Source organism: Sminthopsis crassicaudata, chromosome 1, assembly GCF_048593235.1.
Source record: "Sminthopsis crassicaudata isolate SCR6 chromosome 1, ASM4859323v1, whole genome shotgun sequence".
In the NCBI taxonomy this organism is placed as follows: Eukaryota; Metazoa; Chordata; class Mammalia; order Dasyuromorphia; family Dasyuridae; genus Sminthopsis; species Sminthopsis crassicaudata.
The window spans coordinates 114,796,569-114,809,593 of record NC_133617.1 but is presented as its reverse complement, the minus strand read 5'-3'; the positions used below and the strand labels follow the sequence as shown (position 1 = coordinate 114,809,593).

The following is a 13,025-nucleotide window of genomic DNA, read 5'->3' as shown; positions in this document are numbered from 1 at the left end:
TTCCCCATGTCCTCCAAGAAAGATGGTCTTGATTTCTCTTTGGACATGTAGGAACTAGTTACCATTTCCTATAAGGGGCTTTGAGTATATACACTAATGGCAGAAAGCAATATTGTAAATTTGAAAAAATATGTTTAAATTTGCTTTTGAAAAAAATTGCTTTTGAAACTTTTATTTTTGGATTTCCATATATATGTATGTATGTATATATATATATATATATATATATGTGTGTGTGTGTGTGTGTGTGTGTGTGTGTGTGTGTGTATGTGTGTGTATGTATGTGTATATATATATATATATATATATATATATATATATATATATATATATATATATATATATAATTATAGCTGATATAGCTGATATTCTAAGAATTCACCACACTTACATGTAAGTAGTGAAGAAAGTCATGAGTTGTAGAAAACCTTTCCCATTTTGCCCATTGCTTGCTAGGACTCTATGAGGTATATTGCCATTAGTCTGAGAGCCCAAAACACCAGTCTAAAACTAATTGCTCCAAGCTGTTGTATTTGTTGTTTTTAAATCCTTTCCTGAATTTGGAGAGATAATTAAGCCTTTGGTTTTAAAGCTCTCCTGCTGAGTATCAAGCCGTAAGGAATAGTGAAAGTAAGTTGGAGATAATTGTGTCAGCAAAGTACTTTATCATCAAACTGATTAATTATCAGTTGAATTTAAAAGCAAGCTTTGTGTAAATGAGTTTTCCCTTACGTATCATCCCTTAAAACGGTCCTTAAGCTCCGAAATAATGATTTTAAGATTGAAAATGGAACCAAGGATGAGGGATAGATTTATTGTCTGCCAAGAATCAAGTTTGCAGAGTACCATAAATTGATTGGCTCCTAGATTATGAATTTTTTGGCCATGAAAACTATTGATCTTCTATTCATTGTCAGAGACAAAATTCATAATCTGGGAGCCAATCAACCAACAAGTGGTGGGAATATCAGCACTAAGGAAATCATAGACTTTTAAAAATCAGATTAGTTGATATGGTTAATGTTGGTACTGACATTAAGAGAAAGAAATATTCTGGTGCAGATTATAACTTGTCACTTTATATTTTGTTCAACCCTTAACTCTGCACTCCCCAAAACTCCTCCACTTGGATATATTATTAGCTTGTTACCTTTGCCTTCAACTACCCTAGTGCCTTCAACTATAAATATATAAAAATACATATGCATATACATATGTGTATATATGTTGATCATTTATGTATATTTAACAATATAGATATTTATAAATGTATAAATGTACATACACATATGTATTAACTTTTAAATCTACTTCCTACTTAAGTTTTTTTTTTTTTCTTTTTAATATTCTTTTAATCATTCCCCACCTCCCACCCCCAAGGCAAGTATAGCTTAGCTTCCATATGATGAACTTGTGACTATTTGTGGAAAAACCAAAAAGATCTTGAATACTTTTCTAGGTCTTTGACTTGGTCAAATGTCTTTGAGTCTTCAAGTGATTTTCTTACAGTATAATTTTAAGTTTCATCATTACTTTGGTAATGCTTATTAGTATTCAATTTGGCTGGTCAGTGTCTATGAAGCTTACCTAAAACTGAATCCAGTACTCAAACAAGCACCAGATAGAGTCATGATGGCACCCTTGCCCTTGGATGGAAATTTCATTTTCTTTAGACTATATTAAATATTTTGATTTTTTTTTCCTTAAAAAAATCCAATGAAAGCACAGTTGAATATAACTTTTTGGGACACCTACAGATTTTTAGTGGTAAACCTGGACAGTAATTAAAGCTGTTTATTGCTGTAGAAGTAGTAGTATTCATCCTTTTATAAGAAACCAAGAATCAGTGAGGCTACATAGATTGCCTCAAGTCACACAGGTATGAAGTGTCAAAAGTGGCATTTGGATCTATCTCTTCTCCTATCTTAACAAGGACTCTTTCCACTATGCCATGCTTGGGTGAGTCATAGAGAGAGAAAGTGACAGAACTAAGACTTTTACTTTTTAAATTCCCTTTCTTCCTCCTTCCTTAATTCCTGCCTTCCTTCCTTTCTTTTTTCCTTCCTATTTATTGTGAACTTAACAATCACCTACAACACTAAAATTTCAACATACAAAAAACTCAGGAAGTTTATATATTAACATTTCCTAAAAGTTAAATTTTTAAAAGTTATAACAAAGCTGATCTATTTGTGTTCTCTTCTACATGTTTAATTTCCTTCTGAATTTTAATTATTGTTTTAATTATGCTATTTTTTCATATCTATCACTACCCAAGTTGCCACCTCCACCTCTTCTGAGTATAAATCTTTTCTTGTTACAAATGTACATCTTCCAGCAAAATAAACTAACACGTTGACCATGTCTAAGAATTATTATTCTCTCCAGAGCACAGAAAAGCTAAAACCTTCTCAGAGGAGGATTTCATCCTTCCCAGGAAGAATAATGGTTTCCTTTCCTTCTCTTTCCCCATAGTGTTCTGTTTCAATTTTTACTTAAAAGATGCCCATTATATATATACAGAGAGACATGTATGCATATACATATAGTTGTGTGTATGCATACATATATAATCATACATGTGAAGCTTTGATGTTTCTTTATGATGTACACACACTTCTGGAGTCAGATATCTAGAGTCACATCCAGCCTCTAGATCTCCTTAACAATTTGACCATTGAGCCTTAACCTCCTTCATCTAGAAAAAGGAAGTTTGTGAGGTTGTTTCCAGCTCTAGTATGATCCTACATACAAACTAAGCACGCTCCAATGTAAGAGCACAAGGGATAAAGCTCTGGGACTGGAATCAGGAAGATCTAAGTTCTCTTACAAGCTATGTGACCTTTAGAAAATTATTTGACCTATTTGCCTCAGTTTCCTCATTTCTAAAGTGAATCAGAAAAGGAAATGACAAACTAGTATATTTGCAAAAGAAAACCCCAAATGGGGTCACCGAGTCAGATATGACTAAAATTGACTGAACAATAACAAATGTACTTCTAAGACATTCCAGAGCTGTCAGTCATAATAGTTCCTTTTGCCTTTTCCTTCCTTGTAACGTAGCATCTTCCCCTTTTGGCTCAAATTGAGTTTCTTGTGACATCTGATTCAGCTTTATTCATGGAAAATTGAAATCAACATCAGCTCTCATATATTGCCAAACTCTGGTTACTGTGTTATGACAGGGAGGAATAATTGAAGGGAATGCCTGGCTTCTTGATCATTGATCAGGAGCCTCAGTAAATCTTTCATGTCTTATTGTTCTCCACTTCTTCAAAAACTTTGTATTTACCAAAAAACCAACAACAAACTTATGTACATGTTATCTCCCCTTGTTGCATATAACTGAAAAATGACTATGTCTATATGTATCTGTGTATATCTCTAAATAGATATAATTACATAGATAAATACATTGTGTGATCTAGACAATAAGCACTAGAGACACAAATACAAGTAAGCCAGATAACCCCAAGTATGGGGAGACTTCACATAAAAAAAATATCTGCAAAGAGAGATGAAGAGTTCTCTAAGGCAGCATAATTCAGACATGGTCAAGAAATGAAGTATGGACTTGGATCTGGTCAATACAGGTTCATCTATCAGAATCCAGGCTTGTTCCAGGAATGGTAGCTGATGCGCAGGCTACATAGTTTGGAGATAACCTAAAAGATACCTAGACCTGTTTTGATGGTTGTCTTTGTAATATTGATGAGGTTTAGAATGAAATTAGGTTTAATTGAGGTGTAGTGGCAGGTTTGGGGTACAGGGAGTCAAATGGAGCTCCCCTGCAGCCCCTTTGGATGGCACAGAGTCCCCTGTAAAGGAATTTACAGACCCGAAAACCTAGATTGATAAAGGAGGTTTATTATGGGGTTTGGAAGTAAAGTTAAAGTCTAGTTAGTAAAAGGTGAAGGTAGAGATAAAAGGGCACTGGAAATAGGATACCAGTGGACAGAGATCCTTGGCATGCCAGGGGTAAGGCTGCCATGTAAGGAACCTCTTCAAAGAGAGAGCTCCAGTTTGGCTCTTTTACAGCTAAAGGAGCTTGTGGGTGGTGTCCCAAATTGGCTGAGATCTGGTGGGGGCCCAGACAGGCCCAGATCTCCTATTGGAATTCAAAAGGGTGCTTTTGATAGGATTTGTGAATCAAAGGTCCTAGCTTCTTGAATTGATAATGCATAGCTAGGAGGGGCTGGGAATCAGAAAGGAATAAATCAATCTGAAAGCATTAGTTTCCCAAAGGGAGCACAACCCACATCATTCCCTGAAATTAGTTTCTTAAAAGGAGCACAATCAATAGCAGAGCCTAATAAATGATTGTTTAATTGAAATGAAATATTCTATAGGCATGAGGTAGTGATTTTTAAAAAATATTTACTGAGCAAGTAAATGAATGCATGTGGGCTCCATAGAAATGATGGAAGATGCTAACTATAACTTTATTAGGCATTTATTATAAGTGTTAATACCTGAAAGTTTTGGATGAACCTGGATTTCACCTAATAGATGGAAGAAGTTTGAAACTAGACACATTTTTCAATTTAACAATCATAATAAGAGTAAAAATAATACAACAATAACAATGATAATATAACAATAAATAATAATAATAAATAAAAATAATAATGCTTATAGCATTTCTTATTATTGATACTAATATGCCCCAGAGGGCAGAATCTGGAATAATGAGCTTAGATAGGAATTAGATTCTAGCCCAATGCAAAAAAAAAAAAATTTCCTTATCATTTGAGCTTCCCAAAATTAGAATAGGCTGTTTAGGTAAGTTAATAGGCTTCCCCTTCTTAATCCACCCCTGGAAACCTTTTAAGCAGAAGCCAAATAATCACTTGTTAATATGTAGACAAACTACTGTTGTCTGTCAGAGAATGAACTTTGTACTGGAAAGGTCAGAGAAAAAATGACTAATAGTTGAGTTGATAAGTAAAAGATAATCAAGTTGTCCTAGTGGAGTTCTGTTATCTAAACTAGATGAATCATCTCTTAGGATGCTAAAAAACCTGGCAGGTTGGACTGCAAATTCCATCAGAATTTTCTTGATCATGTCATCCATACAACTCCCCTCATCTCTCTCCTAATCAGTAAACTCCAGTGATTTCACATTACTTTCAGGATCAAAAATAGACTCCTCTGCCATTTAAAGCTCTTTACAAGCTGGCCTCTTCCTACCTTTCCAATCTCCTCCTTATGCCATATTTCCTGGACTCTAAAATCTAACTTCATTGGCCTATTTGTGTACAATATTTCAACTCCTGTGGGTCTTTGACTTGGTTGTCTTTCCAAGACTGGAATTCTCTTCTTTTTCATCCCCACCTCTTGATTTCTCTAGTTTCCTTCAAGACATAATTCCTCCTCATAGATCACCTTCTGTAATAGAAACCTTTCCAAAACTGCCATGCTGCCTAACTTCCCCTCTGAGATTAACTTTGACCTTATCTATATCTTGTCATACCTAGTTTTACACATGTTCTCTCCCACATTAGCGGACAAGCTACTTGCTGCAAGGGCTGTTTTTGCCTTTGTCTCCTCATTCTTTGGCAGTGTTTCCATGTTTCTAAATAAATGTTTGTTGACTGACTTCTCTTTGAAAGATCATGGCGAATAAGAAAGTAGATTATAAAAGGGCAAATGTCTCATATGTTTCTTTGTTGTTTTGTTTTTCTGCAGGCATATTGACTGCATTCTTGGTGAAATTCTAGAACATGTTATTAAAAAGAAAGTAAATATCTAGAAAAATGTGGTAGTCAGTCCTGAGACATCAAAAAGAATCTCCATGGTTTCACAAAGACCATGTCATGCCAATCTAACCTTATTTCCTCTTCTAACTGAATGATGAACCTGGAAGATAATATTATGGATGTTATTTACTAAATTTAGAAAAAGCATTTGATATGTTTACATATATTAGATTTAACATATATATTAACATGCATAGCATATATTGGATTGCTTGCCATCTAGGGAAAGGGGTGGGGGTAAAGAGGGGAAAATTTGGAATGCAAGGCTATGCAAGGGTCAATGTTGAAAAAATTATCCATGCATATGTTTTGAAAATAAATAGCTTTAATAAAAAAAAAAAAAGAAAAGCATTTGATAAATTCCATCTTGCTATCCCTATATAAAAGAGGGAGATATAATCCAGATACAAGTATAATTAAGTGGATTTGGAATTGATTGCAGGCAAGACCCAAATGATGGCTTGTCAGAATTAAAGACAGTCTCCAGTAGGATGCTTCAAAGATTTGTTATTGTTCCTTTAACGTTAACTTTTTTTTGTTAATAATTGGGATAAAATCATAGATGACATGCTTATTAAACTAGGAGAGGACACAAAATTGGAAGGAAAACTGTCACTGGATAACAAATTCAGAATGCAGAAAGATCATGATAGGCTAGAGCAGAGAATTGGCAAGGAGTGGCCAGTATCCACTGATGGTTTTTATACAATTAAAATGGTTTTGATATTTTAAAATAAAGGGTTTTTTGTCTTTTTAAAATGTACATACAAAAACAAGCAGACTTTGCTTGATCCTTGGGTTAGCATAGTGACCTAAACTTAATTTTTAAAAATTAATAGGGATAAATATAAAGCTTTATATCAACAAAGTCAGTTTTTGTTTGTTTAATCCATGGATAAAATAAAGAAGACTGGTTTGAGAGCAATCAGTCTGAAAAAAGATTGAGGAGTGTTAGTGGGCTACAAGATCAATACAAATCAGCATTATATAATAGCATCCATGGTGTTTTTGCACTGAATTAGAAAGAATGAGGCAGCTTTTTGGTAGAGGAAGTAGAGTGTCAGGCTTGGAGTCAGGAAGACTTATCTTCCTGAGTTCAAAATTGGCCTCAGACATTTACTAGCAGTGTGACTCTGGGTAAGTCATTTCACTCTGTCTCAGTTTCCTCATCTGTAAAACTAATTAGATAAGGAAATAGCAAACCACTCCAGTACCTTTATTAAGAAAATCCCAAGTGGGGTCATGAAGAGTCCCTGCACTGATCAAACATCATCTAAGGTTATCTTGCCACATCTTTTAGAATTTCGAAGATCTGCCATATGAAGATCACCTGAAAGAATTGGGTATATTCAGCCTAGGGAAGGCCCAGGGAACATATAATAGTTTTCTTCAAGAATTGAAAAAACTATGTGGAAGAAGAGTTAGACCTGAGGTAGTACACTTAAAGCAAGAACACTGGATATGGAGTCAAAAGACATGGGTTTAAATCTTACTTTTGTGACTCAACAATCTTTACCTCTCGTGGCATTCTTTTTTTATCTGCAAAATGTTCAGTTTTGTCTGACTCTGCACTGGGACACCATTTGGGATTTTCTTGGCTAAAATACTGGGAGTGGTTTGCCATTTCCTTCTCCAGCTCATTTTGTCAATGATGAAACTGAGGCAAACAGAGGTAAGTGACTTGTCCAAGATCACACAGTTAATAAATGTCTGAGGCCAGAGTTGAGATCAGGAAGATCAGTCTTCCTGTATCACTTAGCTGCCCAAAATAAGGGACTGGATTTAGTGGCCACCAAGACCCCTTCTAATCTGAGATCTATGATCCTATAACCTAGAGAGCAGAATGAGAAACAGTGAGGAAAATCTGAGAGAGGCAGATTTTGACTTGACATAAAGAAAAACTCCCTAACAATTAGAGTACTTTCAAAGTGGGATGGGTTGGGTTCACCATTATTAGGGATTTTCAAGCAAAGGCCTGGTGATTGTCAGATGAATTGAAGAAGGGATTCTTGTTTAGTTAAGGTTTGGACTGGATAGCTTCCTAAGTCCTTTCTAACTCAGAGAATGTGTTCTGTGAAGTATGAACAGAAATCCAATTTAAGAACAGGCTAATTATTCTTTGATTCTCCTACAATACCTCTATATTTAATTTTGTAAAAAGGAAAAGTGATTTGTTCAGTCAATAGGGGACACAAAATCTTTGACACAAGAACATAATGAAATTGCCCTTCAATTTTTATTTTTAGACAAAGGAGGAAGTTGACTTAATATCATGCAACAGTTAATGTAGATTAACCCTAAGGCTAACTCCATAAATGAATTTTCTAGTCTAGGGAAGTGAGCCGGTTCACTAAGAAGAGGAAATGAAATGAGGAAGATTAAGATCATACTATTAATGATTGATTTCTATTCCAAAGGCAGCCAAACTGATCAGATTATATAAAGTCATGTGTGATTATTCACTTCAACAAATGTTTTTAAGAGACTACCATCTGTAAGAGATTTTTCTAAGTACCAGGGACACAAAAGTGGGAAAAGATTGCATAATTCTTGCCCTCACAGAGCTTATGATAAAGTAAGGAGAATGAGACATAGATACAAACTAGGACATTAGGACACAACTAATGAAATGAAAAATTCTAAGGGAGTAGGAAAAGAGAATCACATTCAACTTTTAAGGAAAAGGGAATTGGGAGAGGCTTTCTGGAGGGAGTGATACTTGAGCTGTGCTTTGGAAAAAGAAAAGGATTTCAGTAAGTAGAGATGGAACTGAGGAAGCAAAAGGAAGGCAGGAAGGGTACCTGTGCCCAGAGGCAGAAGAAGGTCAGTGTAGTGTAGTTTTTTTCTGGAGCAAAATGAACACTAGTAAAAATAAAAAGCAATTTTAAAGTTGTTAAAGTGTCTTATATTTATTGTTGGATTATCTCATTTCATCCTTGGAACAGGTTGGTGAGGTAGGTTTGGTTTAACACATGGGAAAACTGAGATTAAGTGACTTGTCTATTGCTATACAGCTGGTAGGTGTCAGAGGCAGGATTTGAATTTTGCTCTGTGTTAATTACAATCCAAACCTCTTTCTTCTACCCTGGGGTTTCAAATCTGGGATCTGTGAAGTTATAGGTAGTTAATAAATGCTTTTGCCTCCATTTACTCAATTCTAGATTTAGAGCAGGAAGGGATCTTAAAGTCTAGCTAATCTAATCTCTATTTTACAAAAGAAAGAAAACTGAGGCCCAGAGATATTTATAATCATTTCAATATCACCTAGGTAGTGAGTGACAGAAACAAGGTTAAAACTTCTAATCACAAATCCAGGACCCTTTTCTACTCGTCTTATTCTTGGGGAAGGGGAGTATAGATGAAATAATTCTGAGAAGAATGTGAAGAGAAATGCCCAAATATAACAAATAAGATTACCTAACTCCATTACTATGGGCTAGCAGCCAACTCTCTGTTTAAAACAGGATTAACTTGGGAAAATGATTGAAATACTAATGATAATATTTTTTAAATGTGTGGACATAAGGGCTTTAATAAGCTTTGCATAATATCTAGTGTTTTAGATACTTATCAGCACATTATTATATTAGTAACCACACCCTGCATTTGTGTTTTTCATTTTTCAAACTGTTAATATGCCTCTTATTTTAGTTTTGCTTTATAACATTCAGATGAAAAATGTAAGGGAGTTGCTTTGCCCTCCCCCCCAAAATTATATATATATAAATTGAAACAGACAGGTTAAGTGATCTCCTTATGGTTGCTCATCTGTCTTAGAACGATGTTTCCTGACTTTCATACCTGAGTTCTTTCCACTAGACCATCCATAATAGTAGAATTAAAGTTTTAGTTCAGCAAAGTAAAAGAATTCACATGACTGTGAGAAGAGGTCCTCCTTATCATCAAAGATAATCTTTTCCTAAATTCTTCATATACTTGTGGTTTAGTCATTATCAGTATGTCCAGCTCTTCATGAGCCTTTTGGGAATTTTCTTGGCATCCATTTTACAAATGAGGAAACTGGGACAAACAGGATGAAGTGACTTGTCCAGAGTCATACAGCTAATTAAATATCTAAGGCCCTGATTTGAACTCAGGTTTTCCTGACTCCAGGTATGCTATCCACAGCCTATCTTGCTGCCCATCATATACTATTCTTGAGTAAATAATTTTAAAAGGGATGGTCTTTATCTTCCAAGAGCTTTTAGAAATGTCTGTGTAAACATTGTAGACAGGTTGTAGGTAACCCTATACACAACAATAACCACCCCATGAAATGCTTATAAAATCTATGCATGCAAAATCTATTACAGGAAGAGCATAGGAAGTCAGAAAACTCATGTCTGCATCAAAATTGGCCACTAACTTGTCCTGGGACATAGCAGAAGCCACTCCAGCTCTTGAAACCCAAATTTCCTCATTGGCAAAATGAAGTTAAATTAGGTGGTTATATCTAAAACCCTTCTAACTTTAATATTCTGTGACTCTTTAGGATTTTATTTTCCTTAGTTGGTTTGGTTTGGTTTTGCAATCTGTCGCAGGAAGGCTAGAAAATGAGAAAAGTTAAAATGAGAGTAAAATATAAAAGGTTTTTGAAAGAGAAGTCAGAAATTAAGATAAAAGGCAAGACCCTATCAATAATGATTGTGAAAGGAGAAAGAAGCTAAGCTGATCTGGGCTTTTAGAGAGGTGTGAGAAACAGGATATCTAAGAAAAGGGCTGCAAAGTGATGATTTTCTTGGGTTTCTTAATTAGTACAGCCATTCAAGGAAGTAAGTCCATGATGCCCTAGTGGCCAATAAATACTTCCAAGAAAACCTGTGGAAAACAATGGGCTAATTTCTTCTCTTAAGGGCAAGGGGAAGTAGTTCATAATCCTTTCTAAAGATGGCTAAGGTTAATGTCTGCTAATGGCAATGCTGTGGATTGATATCAGATCCACTTGCTATATGAGAATCTATCTTGTTCATTCCTGAATCAAGCCTCTATTTGGACTGATATCTGGGGCAGACCCTGGACAGATACATCTGATGCTGTGGCAATCTTCCTGATAATGATACTTAATAGAAGCTTGGAAAGCTTATTCTGAGCATTTGTTCATTTATTTTCTTGTTCTCTCTCCTTGTCCCCCACTTCTCCCCAACAGGCTGATGAGTTCTGAAAAACACACTCTTGCAGCCAAGAGAGGAGGAAGGCATCAAGTATGAGCGGACATTCATGGCCTCTGAGCTCCTTGATTGGCTGGTTCAGGAAGGAGAGGCCACCACAAGGAATGAAGCTGAGCAACTTTGTCATAGGCTTTTGGAGCACGGTATCATCCAGCATGGTGAGCAATTCCCTGTGAATTTACAAAGGCTTATTCTGAGGTACTCCAGAAGCCCTGTGAGTGGTATCTGGGGGCCAGAGAGAAAAGAGAAAACAAATCGGGAAAGGCAGATTGCTAAATCAGCAGAAGTTCCAAAACTGACTGTAATCCCTGAGTCTGCTTCTGCTGTGAATTCCACCTTAATTTACGATTTCCATCTTATTTTAGAGTTCAACAATATTATTTTTTTAAAAGGAGCTAGAAGGAAACAGATTGTTCATTCAATCAATACCTATTGAGTATCTATTTTGTGCAAGTTACTCATTGTTTTAGGCATGAGTATATACTCATTTGTATACATTTCAGACTTTTAACAAAAGAGGACGCAACATGCATTGATTAAGCCATATGAGATAATATAGTCTCTGCTATCAAAGAGCTTACATTCTATGAGGGAAGACAATATGTACAAATATAAGTTTGTACAAAATATAAAGAAAACAGATGAGAAAAGCATGGGGTAGAGCTAGAAACTAGTTATATAGTTCTAAATCAACATTTATTAGGCATTTATTAGGCACCCACTCTGTGCCAGGCACTCTGCTAGGTGGTCACTCCACAAAGACAAAAATGAATAGTCCTTTAGAAACTTACATTCTGTAGGGGAAAACTATGTGTATACATCTACATATATACATACATATTTATCTGTATATGGAGATTTATGTGTGTATATATGTATTTGTATATATGTGAATTTGCATTTATGCTATACATACATATGCATAAGCAGGCTTATGCCTGCTTTTATTTGTGTATATGTGTGTATGTATATATTTGTATTTATACAATACACATGTATATATACAGATATGTATGTATATATTTATATGTGTATTTGTATAATACATGTAGGCATATATGCAATGTGTGTATGATATGCATATGCATATATGTATTTGTATTAAGACATATTATATATATATGAAACATGTATTTGGTTAAGTATAAAGTGAAAATTGGTGCTAAATGTTACTCACAATATATGTCAGAAAAAAGAAAAATAATAAAGGAATCTTTAGCTTTTATGACCTTAACTCCCTTCACTTAAAAAATACAAAAAAATGACAGCCCATAATTTTTTTTAACAAGGTTATCTTTGTCCCAGAATGAATGAGAATATCTGTCATCCTTATTACTTCACCTCACCAGGGGCAAATTTGTGCCAACTAGCTATCTATTTACTCATATATCAATATTCCCCCTCCTTCTCCTCAATTTTCTTATCCATAAAAGGAGGGAATGGCACAGAAGAATAATTACTTGAGTAAATTGTGCTCAGCTGCAGTTGCTGACAGGCTCTTATGTTCTATAGCCTCTGTAGCCAAAAGCATGATATTGCCTTTTTAGACTTGATTAGAGCAGCTAAATGATATAACCCCTTAAAAAAAAGTCTTAGCTATGAGAATGTGACAGAATGCTCCCCCCCCCCCCCCTTCAAGGCATCTTAAAGGCCTTTGTGGGCATCTTAAAGGAAGCTCTGCTCCTGTAATCAAGATCTAACTAGAATAGCAGCTGAGCTACAAGGGTGGAGTAGGATTAGATGGAGTGGGGGTGGAGTTCTTCCAGTTTCATTCCCCAGAGATTGTGGTGTCTTCCTAAATTCTCAGGCAAAACACTTCCCCCAATCTCAGCATCACACATCCAAGAGGCCCTTGGAGGATAACTCATCTTTACTACAGTGTGATAAATTCTGCATGTACAAACTCTAAGCATCTGTTCTCTTGTGATTCTGTTAGTTTGGTACAGACTTGTGGCATTAGTTTCAGCCATTTGTTTTTGTTATTCTTATAGGTAGAGGGTCCTCTCTGGACCCTTAGTGATGTGTCCTTTAACATTAGTCCTTTCCCCTTTCCAACTCTAGATCTAGAGTGAGCTCTCCATAACAATAGACCATCTGT

General features: G+C 35.4%; 1 protein-coding gene across 1 annotated transcript in view; it reads left to right on the top strand.

Annotated features, from left to right (window-relative positions):
• Window positions 1-13,025, top strand: part of DEPTOR (DEP domain containing MTOR interacting protein) — a 167,165-nt gene that overhangs the window by 75,042 nt on the left and 79,098 nt on the right. Inside the window, 2 exon segments of the mRNA XM_074266543.1 lie at window positions 10,906-10,921; window positions 10,923-11,085. Coding sequence (XP_074122644.1) covers window positions 10,906-10,921; window positions 10,923-11,085 — 179 coding nt within the window.